Source organism: Leuciscus leuciscus (assembly GCF_965113295.1).
Source record: "Leuciscus leuciscus genome assembly, chromosome: 16".
Lineage (NCBI taxonomy): Eukaryota > Metazoa > Chordata > Actinopteri > Cypriniformes > Leuciscidae > Leuciscus > Leuciscus leuciscus.
Window position 1 is genome coordinate 31,034,629 of NC_138740.1, and position 21,770 is coordinate 31,056,398.

General features: G+C 44.3%; 1 protein-coding gene across 1 annotated transcript; it reads left to right on the plus strand.

Moving 5' to 3' along the window:
- Nucleotides 1-14,157: 14,157 nt before the first annotated feature.
- On the plus strand, nt 14,158-17,153 carry LOC309478449 (uncharacterized protein; the record flags this gene model as incomplete). Its single annotated transcript, XM_082142042.1, has 3 exons — nt 14,158-15,181; nt 15,403-16,361; nt 17,085-17,153. 3 exons carry the CDS (start codon nt 14,158-14,160, stop codon nt 17,151-17,153), a joined length of 2,052 nt encoding a protein of 683 aa, XP_081998168.1.
- Between the last annotated feature and the right edge of the window lie 4,617 nt (nt 17,154-21,770).

The following is a 21,770-nucleotide window of genomic DNA, read 5'->3' on the forward strand; positions in this document are numbered from 1 at the left end:
ACCAAACTTTCCAGTCTTGTACCTAGTTATATTATGAAGACATTTACAGAGGGATTTGTAAATATATTATTCCTAGCCTGATTTATATAACATTTTATTCCAAAAAACATGGCGAAAATAATTTTATTAAGGCTATTGACAGTATATTCTGATTTACAGGATAACAAAAGTAGATATCCATAAATCCCTCAGTAATTTTTTCCCCATCTAATATGTGAACACAATGAAAAAACAGTTTTTAATCTGGCTTTATCCAATACTCAGATTTCGTTTTTTTTAAATATATACAAATTAGCGCATATTTAATTAGATATTGCCTAATTTGCATATTAAAACATTAAATTACAGAAAACTTGTAATACATTTTGTTCTCATCTAAATGTAGGTAATCAACTGGGAGAGTTTCATGGTGATATCTGCTAGTTAAAAAATGTACCCTATTCTCTGCCACGGCCACCTTGGGACTCGACCATAAAGCCAATGCTGAAGCGGTCATGATATGGAGGAAGCCGGTTATATGCGGCTGCGTCTACCATATGCCCCAGGAGCCTCTGAAAGTGTCAGTGGGACCCTTTCTCACTTCTATGTAGCACCGACCTGACACGTTCCTGGTGAGGAACATGTAGACCAAGTCCACCTCCAAACCGGAAAAGAGATCCTCAGTCCGATCTCAGCTCGGGATGGCGAGTGGTAGGGGGGCTCGAGGGGACCCTACTTCTCCCGCCGTCCCGAACCCCGGGGACCTTCCGGTCCCGAGATACGGCCACTTCCGGTCCAGATTTGACCGGGCGTAACTCGGAGAGGAAGCCGAGTTGGGACGTGAGACTCTGGGCGTAGGGGGCATATGATGAGACCCCCCCCCACATCGGGTGTATGGAGCCCCAACTTGGCTCGGATCCCGAGATACGGTCACTTCCTGTCCAGCTTTGACCGGGCGTATCTCGAAAAATAAGCCGTGTTGGAGCTCCATACTCCGGGCGTGGGGAGAGTACCATTAGACCCCCCCCACCCCTGGTGTGTGGAGCCACAAGGAGACCCCCCACGGGCCCAGAGTATGGAGCCCCTTACACTAAGGTTCTCCCTTAACAGAGTCAAGCTTACTCCCGCCGTTTCCTGACTCAGGGAACCAGGACTTTGGGCATGGGGGAGCACCACGGTCCACCCCCGGACCGCCTCAGGGAACCAGGGGCCCGGCCGTGGACCCCCACCACGCCACACTGATTTTTCCAAGGACTCACACTGATCTTTCCAAGGACTCACACTGACAAGTCCCACCCACCCAAGTCAAACACAAGTTTCTACCCGACTCGGAGAACCAGTGCTCCCACTCAGCCCTGGCCTCCACCCTCACCCGAGCTCCAGGCGAACCTGGGGGTCCCACACTTAAGCCCAGGCATTACTGTCCCAGCCGCCCCGCGTCTCCAGAGAGCCGGGCCACTGGTAACCCAAAATCGACTTCTTGAGGGGAGTTCCAGGGTGGAGGAGGGACCCACCCGGCTTTCCTATCCGCCTCGGAGAGCTCTGGGCAGGGACCCCCACCAAGGTCCACCCTCTGCTCGACTCGGGGAAACAGAGCTCTGGGCAGGGACCCTCACCAAGGTCCTCCCTCTGCCCGACTCGGGGAACCAGAGCTTCGGGCAGGGACCCCCACCTAGGTCCACCCTCTGCCTGACTCGGAGAACCAGAGCTCCAGGCAGGGACCCCCACCGTGGTCCACCCTCTGCCCGACTTGGAGAACCAGAGCTCCTGCACAGCTCGGGCCTCCACCCTCACCCACGCACCGTTAATTACTAGTAGTGCAATTGATCTGATTACGACAAAATTGTCATGTGACAAGTCAGATTAGCTTTTCCACTCTTGCAAACAGAGGTAGTTTATGAGGTGTGGAGAGATATCATGTATTATTAGAACATGAAAAGACAGGGTCCAATTTGTAATAATTTTAATGAATACAATGCAATTAATATAAACATTCTGACAGTGTGTGGGACATCCGACTACTTTCCAAGAAGGGGCGCAACTGATTAACAAATATCGTGATAAATATGTACAGGAATTGAGGCAATAGCCAATGACAGCACTAGGAGTAAAAGCTGCAGGATTATGTACGAGTATACAAATATGTACGAGTATTGTACGAATTTGACAACTTGTTAAATCTTGTGAATTATTAAGACTTTGAGACTATATTCGTACTGATTGGGCTATGGGTTTTGTAAGAAAAGGTTTAAGAAACAACAAATGCTTGATAAAATGTTTGATTAAGGGTTAAAACCAACACATACACACCATTGCGAATATTTGCCTTTGCAGCTGTCCATCTCCTCCGTTTACTTCTCCTCAAACAATAATGGGCTAACTGAGTCCAAAAGGCCCTTTTGGTCTTTTCAGCTGAAAAAAGAGAAAAGAAAATATCATTATGTATAATATATAGGATTATTTAAAGGAAAAAGTACTGATTTACCTCACAAATATTGGATTTTACATTATTAGGCATTAAAAGCATGGTAAGTGTTGTGGTAAATATACATTTACAACAAATATCACTTTAAAACTATCAATACTGAGGTAAAAGTGTGGTAAGTTTTATGGTTAGTGTCCTTTTACCACACCTATCACGGTAAAACTAGGGTTACTGTGGCAAAAGCATGGTAAGTGTTGTGGTTACTGTGCTTCTACTACAAATACCACTTTGGGAATAATTGTACTACTTTAAACCTGATATGAATATGATTAACTGATTGAAGGTCTAGGCCTATAGCACATCACGTGACAGACAGTGTTTAATCACCCTATTTTGAATTAGAAAGCAATGAAACGCAAAGCCTCTGTGGAGAAAACAGATATAATGCAGTGACTGAACATGAGCTAATCTGATTAATATCGACAAACAGAAAAGACATTATATCAAACATTATTAGGACAGCGTATTTACAACTACTTACATATGTAGTAATGTCTGTGTCTGGCACACGTGAACTGATGCCAAATATCGCGATGTGTTTGAATGACCACAGAATGCCACAGGTTTCCCATTGAAAGCAACGGAGTTCCGAATTTGTCATAGAGTGACGCCGGGGGGCATCTTCATTGTGACGCCGGGTGTGCTTGACCATGCTTCAGTTTTTGACGCCTTGGGAGTGAGAATGGGTTGTCCTGGCTGTATCTGAAATCACCCCCATACCCTCAAATAGGGCGCTATTTGAGGGGACAGCCATTTGTAGTGGTGTCCGAAACCATAGTGGACGTTATTTAGTGCACTCATTCAATCCCACATTGCACCGCAATAACGAGTGTACAACCGATGTACTCTTAACGGCTGTCCGAATTCGCTCACTCATTTTCATTCAGGGGGCGATTTCGAATTCAGCCCCTGTCTCCATAGTTTCCCTTGTTAGTTTCCATGACAACTAATCACCTTCACCTGTTCCACATTATCCTTCTTGTTACTCAGTGTATTTATACCCTTGTGTTTAAGTTTGTAGTTGTCTTTATGCAATGTAAGGCTGTGGTGTCTCCTACCATCATGTTTGGATTATCTTTGTGTGTTCATGGAATAAAGGCTGTTGTATTTTTTCCTCCCATTCCATTTTTTTTCCACCACCATGTCTTGTAGCAGTCTTGGTCATCAGTTGTGCTTAAAAAAAAAAAAAAAAAAAAAAAAAAACTTTCACACAGAATGCGTTTTTGCATTCCACTGTGCAACTTTTCCATTGTTTTTCAAAAGTCGCAATTTTTCAAACTCCACAACTAATTTCATTGGGTTACTGGGCAGTCTGGACATATGTTTGTACAGCATTAATTTCATTTTTGCTCTTCCTATACACTCCTATATTATATGGCTCATCATCACAGGAAAAGGAAGTGGAGTTGCATCAGGGTTCTTCATCCTGAATCACTCTGTTTCTGAGATTGGTATCTGTGTTAATTCTTTGTTCACTTTACTTGATTGTGCTTGGAGGGGAGGGAGAGAGAGAGGGAGAGAGAGAGAGAGAGAGAGAGAGAGAGAGAGAGAGAGAGAGAGAGAGAGAGACTTGACTTTTAAAGGTCTATTTATTTACAAAAAAAATAAAAACAACATTAACTTTTCACTTTAACAATGTTTCCATGAGAAAAGAAAGTTTTTATTTTTATTTTTTTTTTTACACAAATACACTTAAATATTCATTTCCAAACAGCCATCATTATTAACATTACAAAAGCATTGATTTATTCCCCATTTATATTTAAACATTTCCATATCTCTGACCAATTTGTAGAATGTAAATTCAATTTTAATGCGAGATTTTAGTAAACCTTTAAGAATAGACACCACATCAGTTGATACAACACCACTCAACAGCTTTTTCCGTGACAACCATATGGCCAATTTTGCCTGGCCAAATAAGAAATGAATTAAAACATGAACTTCTCTTCTTTCACTTCTATATTTTGGTCCATAAATGAAAAAAAATCGGTGTAAAAACTTCCCCCAAAGTAATCTATAAAAAAGTGGTTGAAGCCTTTCACATTCTAAAAACAAATGAAAAACGGTTTCCTGCTCTCCACATAAAGGACAACCCAACCCTGCCTGTGGATCAAAGTGTGCTCTGTATCTGTTCGTAGCTATAATCCCGTGTACAATTCTCCACTGAAGGTCTCCAGATCTCTTCTCGAGTGGTGGTTTGTACACGGACCGCCAGCTACCTTTAGGGGAAGCGCCCAGCCCAAACATCTCCTGTCAGCAGTCAGGACCAGGAGAGAGAGAGAGAGAGAGAGAGAGAGAGAGAGAGAGAGAGAGAGAAACACATTAAGAGAAGAGCTTTTTATATAATTCTAACAACTACTATGAGCATGGCTATAATATATTGGCCATTTACTATCACAGTATTCTTTTTTATTCTGACAAAACAGAAAAACTAACTTTTTCTGTGTGTTTTATTTGTTATGTGCTGGCTGGTTTTGTTCATCCGGTTCTGTATCTGCAACGGGCTGGAAAAATTACCCTGCCTTTGCTTTCCTTAAATCCCATGATTGTGATATTTGATTTATCCCCCCTTTTTTATGTCTGATTCATTTTATATATGTTTGGAAAATGTAAAGTAAATACACCTTTTGCATATTGAGGATTGCCCACAACGATTATTGCAGTAAACTTGACATTCATAACACATATTTGAACTTTTTTTTCTCCACAGAAATAAACAAACAAATAGCTCGTCTAAAAAATGTGCATGTCAGGTGTTTAATAATTGCTTTACACTTGACATCAACACATTTTTTTTTATTTTTTTTATTTGTCATAAACCTTGAAAGTTCAGTCTAAATATTTGCATATGTTGTGTTTTAGCAGATAAAATCAAGGTCATATATTATTCTTGTCTCTAAAACACAGCACAGTAATGTAGAGAAACTGGACATTCACTCTTCGGGTGAGAAAACGTCTCGGGTTACGACTGTAACCCTTCTTCCCCGAGAAGGGAACGAGACACTGCGTCGTCGTCGTGACGACACTATGGAAACGCCCTCAGCGTAACGCATCTGAAGCATGAATGAAATCTGTCCAATCCTGATTGGTGCTGCGTCATGACGTAGTAGATGACGGCATAACCGGAAGATACAAAGGGACGCCGGCACAAACACACGTTAGCTCCTTTGCGATGAAGCACGCGCTCTGCCCGTGATAGGTGTGGCGACGAGACGCAGTGTCTCGTTCCCTTCTCGGGGAACAAGGGTTACAGTCGTAACCCGAGACGTTCCCCTTCGAGGGAACTCGCACTGCGTCGTCGTCGTGACGACACTATGGGAACGCAATGCCCACTATGCCACACCGTAAGCACGCCACCCTAGTGTGAAGCTGGGAGACCAGGCACACTTAGGACGCGATCACTCTGGCGCCAGGCGTCACAGGGAGTTGCAGACTATAAAATCTTATGAAGGTGTGTGGAGTGGCCCACCCAGCCGCTTCGCAAATATCTTGAAGCGAGGCTCCAGAAAGGAGGGCTACCGAGGAGGCCATGCTCCTGGTAGAATGAGCCCTCACAGCTATAGGTGAAGGCAGACTGCGCACCTGATAAGCCATGGCTATAGCCTGAACAATCCAATTACTGATTGTCTGCTTGGATGCAGGCAGCCCTTTCTTGGGTGAACCAAAGCACACCAACAACTGGTCTGACTTCCTCCACTGAGAGGACCTCTCAAGGTACACTCTCAGGGCTCTGACCGGGCAGAGCAGGTGAAGTCTCCCCTCTTCCGCCGTCACGTGAGGTGGAGGATGGAATGCCTGAAGAACCACTGACCGTGCCACATTAAATGGCACCTTGGGCACATAGCCCGGTCTAGGGTGTAAGATGGCCTTAACTCCGCCAGGGGCAAACTCCAGGAAAGTTGGCATTATAGCCAAGGCCTGGAGATCCCCCACTCTCCTCAGAGAGGTGATAGCAAGGAGAAAGGCCACCTTAAGGGTCAGGTTCTTTGCCTCAGCCGACTCCAGTGGCTCGAAGGGGGCCTCAGCCAACCCTTCAAGTACCACCGCCAGGTCCCAGGTTGGAACTCTGGAGCGAGCCGCAGGCCTCATCCTCCGAGCCCCACGGAGGAAACGTACAACCAGATGGTGCTTCCCCAAAGGCCCCTCACCTATAGGCGAGTGGAAAGCCGCAATGGCAGCCACATACACCTTAAGTGTGGACGGGGTAAGACCGGCGGAGAAACGATCTTGGAGGAACTCCAGCACTGAAGCCACTGGGCAGTTAACAGGGTCCACCTCACGCTCTCTACACCAAGTGGAAAACACATTCCACTTCAGGCTGTACAGTCTCCTGGTAAGAGGGATCCCTGGAGCTGAGTAAGGTCTCGACAACATCTGCTGACAGGCCAGCCTCTAGGTACCGAGCCCCCTCAGGGGCCAGACCCAAAGGTTCCACAGCTCTGGCCGAGGGGTGAAATATTGTGCCCCCTGCCTGAGACAGCAGATCCCTCCTCAGAGGGACCTGCCACGGGAGGCCGTCTAGCAGAGCTATAATGTCCGAGAACCAAACTCGGGTCGGCCAGCGGGGTGCTACTAAAAGTAGACTGATCCCCTCTTGGCGAACCCGCTCCAAGACTCCCGGGAGCAGAGCGATCGGGGGAAATGCGTACAGACGCAGCCTCGGCCACGTCTGCATCATGGCATCCAGCCCCAGCGGAGCTGGATGTCTGAGAGAGAACCACAGTGGACAGTGGGACGTCTCTTGAGACGCAAAGAGATCCACTTCCACCGGGCCAAATCTCACGCATATGGCTTTTACCACCTCTGGGTGGAGTCGCCACTCCCCGGGCCTCAGCCCCTGCCTCGACAGGACGTCTGCTCCCTGATTTTGGTCCCCGGGGACGTACATCGCTCTGAGAGATGATATTTTCCCCTGGGACCACAGGAGGATCTGGTGTGCCAATCTGCATAGAGGGCGCGACCTCAGACCCCCCTGGTGATTCAGATACGCGACAACGGAAGTGTTGTCCGAGCGTATCAGGACATGGTGGCCGCGGAGGTCTGGGAAAAAGCTCCTCAGAGCTTTGTAGACCGCCAGCATTTCCAGGCAATTGATGTGCCAAGAAGAGTGCCGGGTCTCCCACAGACCTCTCGCAAAGCGGCCGTCCATGACCGTGCCCCAACCAGTAAGGGAGGCATCTGTTGAAACGGTTTTCTGGCAACATGATGCTCCCAGTACTGGTCCCTGGGACAGGAACCAAGGTTTCCTCCATATGACGAGAGAACGAAGGCATCTGCGCGTTACTCTGATCATACGGAACGGATTTCCCCTCGGGGAAAACCCCTTGGCTCTCAACCACCACTGTAGGGGTCTCATGTGTAGCAGGCCAAAAGGTATGACGTTGGACGCTGCTGCCATGTGCCCCAGCAGTATTTGAAACTGCTTCACAGTGAGGTTGTGGCCTAGCTTCACTCTGGAGACCAACGCCTGTATGGAACCCACCCGAGCAGGAGACATTTGTGCCCGCATCGTCGTGGAGTCCCATACCACTCCCAGGAACGTAGTCCTCTGGGAGGGCGTCAACACGCTTTTCTTCGTGTTGAGTCTCAGCCCCAAGCACCTGATATGAGCGAGAACGACATCTCGATGTCGAACTGCCATATCGTACGACTTGGCTAATATTAGCCAGTCGTTGATGTAATTGAGTACACGAATGCCCTGGAGTCTCAGCGGAGCCAGCGCTGCATCCATGCACTTGGTGAAGGTGCGAGGGGAAAGAGCTAGGCCAAAGGGAAGAACCCGATATTGGTACGCTTCGCCCCCGAAAGCGAACCTCAGGAACTTCCTGTGACATGGAAGGATGGAGATATGGAAGTATGCGTCCTTCCGATCTATCGTGACGAACCAGTCCTCGAACTGGATCTGACTCACGATGGCTGGAATTGTGAGCATCTTGAACCTGAATCTCCTCAGAGAACGATTCAAGTGCCTGAGATCTATTATTGGACGCAACCCCCCATCCTTCTTGGGAACTATGAAGTACCGGCTGTAGAACCCGGACTCCCTGTCTGGCAGAGGAACACGTTCTATGGCCTCCTTGACCAACAGGGATTGAACTTCCTGTTCCATAACCCGAACCTGCTCTGAGCCGACCACAGTCCAGACCACCCCGTTGAACTTCGGGGGAGGGGAGCTGAACTGCAGTCTGTAACCCAGCTCTACAGTACGCAGGGCCCACGCAGATATATTCGGAAGCATGACCATGCGCCGAGATAATCTACTAAGGGAACCAGCCTCTCAAGGCTGGCCTCGGGTGTCAACCGAGCCTCATTCCCGACCCCCTGAAGCGGCTGACCGGCAGGGAGCAGTCGAGAATGATTTTCGGTGTGCGGACGCGTTCGCTGCCCAGCCGCAGGTCTTTCTAGAGGCGGCTGGAGCGGCGTGCGTGCGCGGGAAATCAGTGTGGCCCGAAGCGTACTGGACGGCGGGAACACAGCACTGATTTCCTGAGAGCTCCGGGGGGAGGCGACCTCGATCGCTCCACCCCGGGGGGGACAGCTCTGAGTGGTCCGGCCGCAGCTAGGACCACCTGGCAGAAGCCTTCTTTGCCTAAAGGACGGTCCTCAGATCGACCTTAGGCTCAGAAGGCTTGCCGCAAGAGCGCCGTCTCCTTTGCCAGGCTCCCTCGGGAGGGGCGCGGGCGGCGACACTCTTTTTGCACCTGTCGGTGCGAGGCTCAACATTTTAATTCCTCAAAATTAAATGCAGCCAAAAACACTAGATAAGTGAAACGGTGGTAGGCTGAATTAAAATATCTAACTTCTCAAAGTCAGATAATATTCCATCATTTTAATTCCATTAAGAATTAAATGCAGCCATAATCACCAGACAATACTGTTTGTTTAGTTTAATATTTATTTAAACGGTTTCGTAATCTACGCGCTGCCTCGGCAACGCGAGATTCGAGCCGTCGGTCACAATATATCGGCTTTCATCCCTCGAGAAGAATGTCAACAATTGCGAGGTTGAAACATCCGACAGCGCACGGATTTTTTCTATGCACGCGCGCCGAGATATTTCTCAATGAACACTGCCAGCCCCCTCAGGAGCTGACTGTGAATGCCTCGCACCCAAACAGTATTATTTCACAGATCGTGTGTGTCCCTTTTATAGCAGACTCGTAATATACGCGCTGCCTCGGCAAACGCGAGATTCGAGTCGTTCACAATATATTTGGCTTTCATCTCTCGAGAAGAAAGCCAACAGGCGCGAGGCTGAAACACCCGGAACGCACGGCTGTGTGCGTCAAGATATTTCTCAATGAACACACAGCCAGCACCCTCAGGAGCTGACTGTGCATGCCTCGCACCCACACAGAATCTTTAATGCAGAGTAGCCCCGTAATCTACGCGCTGCCTCGGCAAGCGCGAGACCCGAGCTATAGATTCTGTATTGCAATGCAGACATAATCTACGCGCTGCCTCGGCAAACGCGAGATCAGTCACAGAATCTTTATTGCAGAGTAGACCCGCAACCTATGCGCTGCCTCGGCAAACGCGAGATCCGAGCCACTAGATTCTATATTGCAATGCAGACGTTATTTGGGACAATTCTTATAGGACAAACAACACCAAATAGGACAAACAGTTTCACACAGAGCGCTATGCTGAAGAGCAAAAAGCTAACGCGTGTTTGTGCCGGCGTTCCTTTGTATCTTCCGGTTATGCCGTCATCTACTACGTCATGACGCAGCACCAATCAGGATTGGACAGATTTCATTCATGCTTCAGATGCGTTACGCTGAGGGCGTTCCCATAGTGTCGTCACGACGACGACGCAGTGCGAGTTCCCTCGAAGGGGAACTTTTTGATTCAGTAGCTTTAACCTCAATAATATCAACCAATGGTGTCCCAATAATGTTTTGGGATGTGTTTAATACTTTAGCTATTGAGTAAAATGGAACTGAGATATTTTATACTGATTTATACCTGATTATATTGAGCTATAACTAAAATGAAACAGTTAAAGGAAATATATGAAAGAAAAATGACATGCTTATAAATTTAGACTAAGCATAAATATTGAAACATGCAAGTATATTGTGAAGTCATTTAATAATGGTGTGGTCTAGTTACGAGATATAAATATGAATTTTGTATAATTGTATTATGTTGTACTGAAAACATGTATTTACATGTTTACCTCACTGAGTCAGTCTGAATTAACTGGTTCATTTACAGGTCTCCATATAAAAAAAAAATCACAGTGGCTATATTATATTTGGTTTGTGAGCTGCTGAAATAAGAAGATGAACACAGAGGAGATGAATAACTCTACAGTGAACTTCACCACACCTGAAACATCTACAAACTCCACTCCTTTTTTAATTGTTCATACCTTAAAAGTTAATTTGCATATCTTGTGTTTTATGTGACGTGTAGCAGATGAAATTTGTCTTGTCTCCAAAACACAGCACAGAAATCTATTAACATCCAGAGAGACTGGACATTCACTCTTCAGGTGATTAAAAACTTTTGATTTATTGTTTTAACCTCAGTGCTATCAACCAACAGTGTAATTATGTTTATCAAATAATGCTTTGTGATGCGTTTAATGTTTTAGCTAGAATTGGTCAAATTGGACTGAGCTATATTTTGAACAGAAATCATTTTAAAAGTACATATAAAAGAAAATGACATGTTTCATAATTTAGGCTAAGCATACTACTGAATATATACAACCATATTTTGAAGTCATATAACAATAATGTGTTTTTTATTTGAGTTTAAATTATGAACTTTGTATTACAAAATTGTATTATGTTGTTAACTGGATGAATGTATTTAAATGTTATGTTTACCTTATTGACTACTGGTTCATTATAGTTCTTCTTTAAAAAGTGAACAGTTGTAATATTATATACAGTTTGGTTTGTGAGCTGCTGAACTGAGAAGACAAATACAGAGATGAATAACCCTCCAGTGACCTTCACCACACCTGAAACATCTACAAACTCCACAACTCAGTCTATTGGACCAGTGGGCTTTGTGGAAATCTGCATACACAGCATGACTTTCCTGTTTGGTCTTCCTACAAACATCTACGTTATATGGCTCATCGTCACAGGAACAGGAAGTGGAGTCGCATCAGAGTTCTTTAACCTCAATCTCTCTGCTTGTGAGATTGGTTCCTGTCTGAATGGTTTGCTCTCTATACTGCCAATGTACTTTTCAAGTCTCTCATTGTTACCGCTGTTTCTACAAAGACTAATTCACACTGGTCGTCCTCTGTTTCAGTGTCTGATCTGTGTTGAGCGTTACCTGGCAGTGGTTCATCCTGTAACCTTTCTGAAGTTCAAACCTCTCAGATATAGAGTGATCTGCTGCACTGCGGCCTGGATCATTATTCTTGGCTCCTGTTTTAATAGTTTATTTATTGCAATCTCACAAAACATGAATGTGCAAATGTGGTTCTTCTCACTGCAGTTCCTCCTCTTCCTCTCCATCCAGTTGTTTTGTCTTGTGGCTGTTCTCAGAGCTCTGAAGCAGTCAGGACCAGGAGAGAGAGGAAGAGAGAAAGAGGAGAAAAACCACATGAAGAGAAGAGCATTTTTTCTCATTCTCATAACTACTGTGAGCATGGCTTTTATTTATGTCCCATTTACTATCACAGGATTCTATATTATTCTAACACAACAGAATAATCCTGCATATTGGACCATTTGGTTTAATTTAATACTAAATTTAGTCATTTTAGATTTGAGTATTTTTTAGTTGGTAGAGCATGTTCTTTAGATATAATTGATTGCAACAATTGTGTAAGGTTTTTTTCAAAAAAAAAATTTCTATAAAACTTCATCAGTGATTTAATGTCTCATTTTTCCAAATTGAGGGTTGCCACAGAGATTGGTTTAAAGTGTTTGAGTACCTTTCTTTTGAACAATCAACAATAAAAAAAAAAATAGAAGAACAAATAATTTCTCTATCTAAACCTCTGCATCCACATGCAATTCTTGACCACTGAAAGGTCCAATGAAAGAGCTAATATTTAATTAAAAAGAATAAAAAAAAAAACCTTTTGTCAATGTATTCACTGACACACTGAACATTTACAGAATGTTCCCTTTCAAGGGAACTCGCGCTGCGTCAAGCGCTGCGGGAACGCCCCTGCGTGAACGCCCCTGCGTGAACGCGTCATGAAGCACTCGTGAAATCAGTCCAATGGCGTGATGGGACGTCATAGGCGGGTGACGTCATTGACCAGGAAACTATAAAGCACCCCTTGACCAAACAATGTCAGCTTCTGTGTCTTCACAAGCGCTCTATGTGAAATCGTATCTGTCTATTTGATGTGTGTTTGTCTTTCTATATATATATTATGGAAGGAATGCAGCAATTTAAGCAGTGTGTCACTCCCTGTCCTCGCTTTATCACGGGTGGGGATACACACGAGCTTTGTGTGATGTGTCTGGGACTAGAGCATGCCCAGTCAGTTCTCGAGGGGGCTGGCTGTGAGCACTGTGAGAGGCTGGCAATGAGAACTCTACGGTCCCGCCGAGCACTCTTTGAGGAAGGTGCTTCGGCTCGTGTTCCCCAGGGCTCGGGTCCCGCTGCTGCTGAGGCACAGCGAAGACGCTCGTCCTGGGGTTCGCAGATGGATTTAACGGCGGGGTTAGAGACGGGTGATCCCCTATCTCTGCCTTTAACCGTTGAATCCGACGCTTCAATTTGCGAGTCAGAAGCACGCGCTGCGGTTTCTTCTGCTCGCGCTGAAGCGCAGGTGCAACAGCACTCCAGTTCCGAGGAACTGGATGTTGTGAGCCTGGGTGATAATGAGGATTTTGCACTGTCACACACAATCACACACACACAAGAGGAGCTTTTGGAGGTTGTCACTCGTGCTGTTGCTAGATTAAATCTTGACTGGCCAGCCGGTGAGCAGGAATCATGTCAATCAAAAAGTAAATTAGATGAACGATTTGATTTCTGCCATCTAGATCTCAACCTCCAAAGCGGGGCTTACCGTTCTTTCCTGACATCCACACTGAGGTGTCGAGGTCATGGATTAGTCCGGCATCATTCAGAGTTTTTAACCCAGCGACATCTGAATATTCAAATATAGTAGGGTTAAAAAAACAGGGTTATGTGGCGATGCCTCAGGTTGAAGAGACGCTTGCTGGCTATCTCTCCCCTGAGTCTGCATCGTCGCTGAAAGCCCCGCAGCTGCCCACTAAACCAGTAAGAACGACATCGGTTTTAGTGGTTAGGGCATACTCAGCAGCAGGTCAGGCGGCCGCCAGTTTACACACTATGGCGGTCCTACAGGCATATCAAGCTGATTTATTAAAAGATATAGATGATGAATGTGAGGAAGTGGGGAGAGAAACGATAGCGGAGATCAGGAGGGCAGCTGATCTGTCTCTTCGGGCCACCAGGGAAGCGGCAAAGTCTATCGGCCGCTCTATGGCAGCACTGGTGGCCACGGAGAGGCATCTCTGGTTAAACTTATCTGACATTAAAGAAAGGGATACAACATTTTTGTTAGATGCTCCTGTCTCCTCTACCGGTCTTTTTGGCGACTCAGTGAATTCGGTCGTCGAACGATTTCAGGAAGCGAAAAAGCAGGCAGCTGCATTTCAAAAGTTTCTTCCCCGAAAAGTCTATGTCTCTGGGGCTGCTGGGCGGGAGCAGCCAAGGGCGTCAGGATTTCGATGGCAGTCCCCTCCGAGGGGAATCGGTGTGTCGAGGCACCCGTTTCCTCTAGGTGCCATCAGGGGGCCGTGTTGCCAACCCTGCCACCTCCGGTGTTTCAGGGCGCAGCGGTCCTCAGCGAGTACTCATCTCCATGTCCGCCCGGAAACGTAGCGGCATGGGGAAGCTCGCACCCTCTGAGGAGGGTTCGAAGTGGGTCAGTTCGGTTGCTTCCTGCCGGTGCGCCGTTTCAGGTCGCCGAGCTGGCCGCTCAAATAACACCAGAGACCAGCCTCGAGAGGCTGGTTCCCTTAGTAGAGCATCTGGCAGCGTGGAAACTTCTGCCAAATGTCTCAGATTGGGTCCTGCGTACAGTGGAAAAAGGGTACAGAATTCAGTTCGGGTCATGCCCGCCCAGGTTCAACAGGGTAGTACACACGGTAGTAAACTCCGAGCAGGCTTTGGTGATGGAAGGAGAAGTACAGACACTTCTGCAAAAAGAGGCTATAGAGAGGGTTCCTCCCCACAGCAGAGAGTCAGGGTTTTACAGCCCGTACTTCATAGTTCCAAAGAAGGGTGGGGGGCTGCGGCCCATTCTAGATCTGCGCCAACTAAATCGGGCAGTCAAGAAATTAAAATTCAAAATACTCACGTTGAAACAGATTGTGTGTCACATCAGGTCCGAGGACTGGTGTGTCACAATAGACCTAAAAGACGCATACTTTCACGTCTCCATCCTTCCGCAACACAGGAAGTTCCTCAGGTTCGCTTTTGGGGGCGAAGCGTACCAGTATCGGGTTCTTCCGTTCGGCCTAGCACTGTCACCCCGCACGTTCACAAAGTGCGTGGATGCAGCTCTGGCTCCTTTGAGACTCCAGGGCATCCGCGTGCTGAACTATATAGACGACTGGCTCATCCTGGCACAGTCAGAACATCAGGCGGCCCAGTATCGAGATGCTGTGCTAGCTCATATGAAGACGTTGGGGTTAAGGCTAAATGTAAAGAAAAGCGTGTTAGTTCCACAACAGAATACCACTTTTCTGGGTGTAGTATGGGACACAAAGACCATGAGAGCCCGTTTGGCGCCCGCCAGGATAAAATCGATCCTGGAAGCCGTGCGCAGTATAAGACTAGGCCAGTCACTCACTGTAGTACAGTTTCAGAGAATTCTGGGTTTGATGGCAGCAGCGTCCAACGTGATTCCTTTTGGCCTGCTGTACATGAGACCCTTACAGTGGTGGCTCAAGACCAGGGGGTTCTCCCAGAGGGGAAATCCGTTTCGCATGATCAAGGTCACGCGGCGATGCCTACGTGCCTTAGTTATGTGGAAAGATCCTTGGTTCTTGTCCCAGGGTCCGGTGTTGGGAGCTCCTTGTCGTCGCTTAACGCTAACGACGGATGCTTCCCTCACCGGTTGGGGGGCGACCATGAGTGGTCGCTCGGCTCGGGGTCTGTGGAGCGACCATCTTCTTTCCTGGCACATAAACCAGCTGGAGATGATGGCCGTGTTTCTGGCACTCAGACACTTTCTCCCAGACCTCAGGGGCCACCATGTGTTGGTTCGCACGGACAACACAGCGGTGGTCTCCTATATAAATCGCCAGGGGGGTTTACGATCTCACCGACTTTGGAAATTGGCACATCGAGTTCTGGTTTGGGCCCAGGGGAAGTTGCTATCAGTTCGAGCACTGTATATTCCGGGTTACATGAACAAGACAGCAGACTCTCTGTCGAGACAGGGAGTGGTGCCGGGGGAATGGAGACTCCACCCCGAGGTGGTGGAGCTCCTTTGGAGTCGATTCGGGCAAGCTCAGGTGGATCTGTTTGCGTCTCGAGAGACAACGCACTGTCCCCTATATTATTCCCTAATGCACCCAGCCCCCTTGGGGTTGGATGCCATGGTACAGACGTGGCCGAGGCTACGTCTGTATGCCTTTCCCCCCCTGGCATTACTACCAGGAGTTCTGGAGAGAGTTCGCCGGGACGGGGTTCGGCTCTTATTGATAGCCCCGTTCTGGCCGGGCCGAGTATGGCTGTCGGACATTGTGTCCCTCCTCGAGGGTCCTCCGTGGGAAATTCCGGTCAGGAGGGACCTTCTCTCCCAGGCTGCGGGGTCAGTGTTGCACCCGCGTCCGGAGCTATGGAGACTGTGGGCCTGGCCTCTGAGGGGGATCAGGAGACACCCATGGGTAACTCGCTTCCTCCGTGGTACTTTGAGGCTAAGGTCTGCGGCACGCTCGAGGGTGCCGACTTGGGATTTGGCCATTGTATTAGAAGGCCTAGCCCTGGCCCCCTTTGAGCCCATCGAAGAGGTTCCAGAGAAGTTTCTCACATTAAAAACTCTGTTTCTTCTATCTATCTCTTCTCTTAAAAGGATCGGGGATTTACAAGCATTGTCAGTTGCTCCCTCGTGTCTTGAGTTTGCGCCTGGTATGGTGAAAGCGTTCCTTTTTCCAAAGGAATGTTATGTGCCTTAGGTCCCCACTAATGTGGCGGTTCCAATAATGCTGCAGGCCTTTTCTCCGCCTCCGTTTCAAGACCAGGACCAGGAGAAATTAAACTTACTTTGCCCAGTTAGGGCTTTAGATGCGTATGTCCACAGAGCTGCCCTGTGGCACAAGTCTGATCAACTGTTTGTGTGTTTTGGGTCCCCGAGTAAAGGGAAGCCTGGATCTAAGCAGACTTTAAGTAAGTGGATAGTTGAGGCTATCTCACTTGCATATGAGTCGGCCGGTCATCCTTCACCACTAAAGGTCCGAGCCCACTCGACTAGGAGTATGGCTGCTTCTATGGCCCTATTGTCAGGGGTTTCACTTCAAGAGGTATGTGATGCGGCAGGGTGGTCCTCTCCGCACACTTTTGTAAAGTTTTATAACCTGGATGTGGCTTCTACTCCGGGTTCTCGGGTGTTTTTAGTATAATGTGCATTACGATTTCACATATACAGGCACTTGAGGACTATGGCGACGTGGGTATTCAGTTCCCGCAGCGCTTGACGCAGCGCAAGTTCCCTTGAAAGGGAACGTCTCAGGTTACGTATGTAACCATGGTTCCCTGAGAGGGAACGAGACGCTGCGTCGCTTTGCCATACTCCCGGCATGCCTGTGACCATCTTGTTCGACCTATCAGAAGCTGACATTGTTTGGTCCAGGGGTGCTTTATAGTTTCCTGGTCAATGACGTCACCCGCCTATGACGTCCCGTCACGCCATTGGACTGATTTCACGAGTGCTTCATGACGCGTTCACGCAGGGGCGTTCACGCAGCGTCTTGTTCCCTCTCAGGGAACCATGGTTACATACGTAACCTGAGACGTTCTCTTTAGAGAGGGGAGGAAAACAACAATAAGAGAAGAGCTTTTTTATATAATTCTAATAACTACTATGAACATGGCTATCATATATTGGCCATTTACTATCACTGTATTCTTTTTTATTCTGACAAAACAGAAAAGCAAACTTTTTCTGTGTGTTTTATTTGTTATGTGCTGGCTGGTTTTGTTCATCCGGTTCTGTATCTGCAACGGGCTGGAACAATTACCCTGCCTTGGCTTTCCTTAAATCCCATGATTGTAATATTTGATTTAGCCCTTTTTTTTATTTATTTTTTTATGTCTGATTCATTTTATATATGTTTGGAAAATGTAAAGTAAATACACCTTTTGCATATTGAGGATTGCCCACAAAGATTATTGCATTAAACTTGACATTCATAACACAGATTTGAACTTTTTTTTCTCCACAGAAATAAACAAACAAATTGCTCTTGTCAAAAAAATGTGCATGTCAGGTGTTTAATGAGTGGCACCTGTGCTGACCAGTTTCAAAAGTAAAAAGATTAGTCTACTGGATTGAAGATTTACTGCAACAAATGTGTTAGCATCAGTATTAAAGTTAAGGATCAGTTGATTAATATTGAAAAAAAAAAAAAAAAAAAGTGTCGGTGCACAATTTAAATGTAAATTACTGGATGTCAGTCAAGTCAGATGAAAATAAAATAAGATACAGTGCATGTACTATTGCATTCTGAACCAACCCGATCTCATGAAATGAGATCTATAGCTCTAAATGTCTATATAGCACTGTATTTATCGTGCAATTTACAAACCACACATTTCCGCCACGGAAACTAAAGTCTTAAATTATTTTTTTTCTATTTAACTACTTTCTAAATGAATGTGAATGAAGATCAAATTATTTCAAATAAACTAGGAATACTAAAAAAATCAGACTGAAATGGTTGTAAGTGGTTGCTAGTCTTTGTCCAATAAAACTTCACCAATGACCCACTGTCACCTTTTCCATGCTGAAGTTTGCAAAATTGTAATAATTGCTTTACACTTGACATCCTGTCATAACAATTTTTTTTTGTCATAAACCTTGAAAGTTCAGTCTAAATATTTGCATATGTTTTGTTTTAGCAGATGAAATCAATATATTTTTCTTGTCTCTAAAACACAGCACAGTAATGTAGAGAAACTGGACATTCACTCTTCAGGTGAGAAAACTTTTTGATTCAGTTGTTTTAACCTCAATAATATCAACCAATGGTGTCCCAATAATGTTTTGGGATGTGTTTAATACTTTAGCTATTGAGTAAAATGGGACTGAGATATTTTATACTGATTTATACTTATACCTGATTATACTGAGCTATAACTAAAATGAAACAATTAAAGGAAATATATGAAAGAAAAATGACATGCTATGAATTTAGGTTAAGCATAAATAATGAATGCAAGTATATTGTGAAGTCATTTAATAATGGTGTGGTCTGGTTACAATCTGGTCTGGAGATATAAATAGGAATTTTGTATTACAACGTAAGTGTATTATGTTGTACTGAAATCATGTATTTAAATGTTTACCTCACTGAGTCAGTCTGAATTAACTGGTTCATTTACAGGTCTCCATAAAAAAAAATAAAAAAAAATCACAGTTGCTATATTATATTTGGTTTGTGAGCTGCTGAAATAAGAAGATGAACACAGAGGAGATGAATAACTCTACAGTGAACTTCACCACACCTGAAACCTCTACAAACTCCACAACTCAGTCCATTGGGCTAATGGACTTGATGTTAACCTGCGTACACAGCTTTAATTTTTAAGTCTTCCTACAAACTCCTATGTTATATGGCTCATTGTCACCGGAGCTGGAAGTGGAGTTGCATCAGAGTTCTTCATCCTCAATCTCTCTATGTGTGAGATTGGTACCTGTCTGAGTTGTTTAGTCTCTACACTGACTATTTACTTTTCAAGTCTCTCACTTTTAATGCTGTTTCTACAAGGACTAATTCTCACTGGCCGTCCTCTGTTTCAGTGTCTGATCTGTGTTGAGCGTTACCTGGCAGTGCTTCATCCTGTAACCTTTCTGAAGTACAAACCTCTCAGATATAGAGTGATCTGCTGCACTGCGACCTGGATAATTACTCTTGGATCCTGTTTGGCTTCTATGACCATAAAAATAGTACCCAATCATAACACATATAAATGGTTCTTCTCACTGCAGTTCCTCCTCGTCTTCTCCATCCAGTTGTTTTGTCTTGTGGCTGTTCTCAGAGCTCTGAAGCAGTCAGGACCAGGAGAGAGAGGGAGAGAGAGAGAGGAGGAAAACTGCCTCTGTTCCTCATGAGACCTGCAATTGTAATTTTTCACTAAATCAAGTTACTTTACTTTCTAAATATTGTATTAGATAACTTTAATTTAAAATTGTATTAATTATCTGTTTAATTTAATACTAAATTGAGTCATTTTAGTATCTTTTAGTTGGTAGAGCATCTTTATGATAAACTTCATCAGTGATTTAGTATCTCAGTTTTCCATATTGAGGGTTGCCAAAGAGATTGTTTTAAAGTGTTTGAGTACCTTTTTTTTATTGAACACTGAACAATAAAAAAAATAAAATAAAAATAAAAATAATAATAATAATAAAAAAAATTCTCTATCTAAACACCTGCATCCACATGCAGTTTTTTTGGACTGACCTCTGAAATGTCCCATTGAAGAGCTAATATTTCAAAAAAAAAAAAAAAAAAAAAATTTTTTTTGGTCAATGTCACTGACACACTAAACATTTACATAGCAAACATGTATATACAGCTAAATGTTCCAAATAAGTCTTTGGATTTATAAAGATAGTTTTGGCAGATTGGCACTTTTTCTAATACCTTCATATAAATCTATGAACTTTGAAAAAACAGATATTTGTCCCATGTATGTTCAGTATACTTAGTGCTGTGTCTTAAAAATAAACCAGTTGTCCAAAACAATAATTGCTGTACACTTGACAACACACTTTTATTTTATTTTTCATACCTTTAAAGTTCAGTCTAAATATTTGCATATCTTGTGTTTTATGTGACGTGTAGCAGAGACTGGACATTCACTCTTCAGGTGATTAAAAACTTTTGATTTCTTGTTTTAACCTCAGTGCTATCAACCAACAGTGCAATTGTGTTTATCAAATAATGCTTTGTGATGCGTTTAATGTTTTAGCAAGAATTGGTCAAATTGGACTGAGCTGTTTTCTGAACAGAAGTAAATCATTTTAAAAGTACATATTAAAGAAAATTACATGTTTAATGATTTAGGCTAAACATAAATACTACTGAATATATTCAGCCATATTTTGAAGTCATATTTATTTATTTATTTATTTTATTTGACATGGACATTACTATTACATTGGACGAACCAAATGCATTTGCTTCGGTGTTTTAGCACAAATGCTAATTTTCAACACCTGTCCACGGGAGGCTTTTAGAAAAGAATACAATAACAATACTGACAGCAAAAGTAGTAATAACAATACTAACAAAAAAGGATAAAGAAAATATACAATATGATTACATAAAAAAAAAATATATATATATAAAGTCATAAGTTATAAAGCAAAGGCATCAAAATCAGAAAATATCTCAATAGTAGGTTATTCATGCCAGCATGTTTTTAGCCATTGTTTAAGTCCTCTGTTAAAAGCATTGCCATCTCTCTAGTTTTAAATTAAACATTCCATAGTTTTGGTCCCTTTGCAGAGAATGCAGACTGACCAAAAGAGGTCTTGTACTTTGGGACAAGACAGTCACCTCGGATAGTGGCTCGTGTGTTCGCCCAATGAGAACTTTGACACCTACTGACTAATTTAGAAAACAGTGGTGAAACATGATTATTTAGACATTTAAAAACCAGTTTGAGATATTTAAAATCAATAAAACTGTCAAAGCCAAGAAGCTTATGCTTTCTTAAAACATCACAATGATGCAATAGGTTTCCGGTCCATAATTTTTATTGCTTGTTTGTAAATTGAGAAAATAGGTTTTAATTTAGTTGGAGAGGCTTGTGACCATGATGCGACGCAATATGATAAATGTGAAAATATCATTGCATGCATGTTGTATACGTATAGTTACATGATGTATATGTATAATAATTATGTGTTTTTTATTTGAGTTTAAATTATGAACTTTGTATTACAAAATCGTATTATGTAGATAACTGGACGAATGTATTTAAATGTTATGTTTACCTTATTGACTTAACTGGTTCATTATAGTTCTCCTTAAAAAAGTGAACAGTTGTAATGTTATATACAGTTTGGTTTGTGAGCTGCTGAACTGAGAAGACAAATACAGAG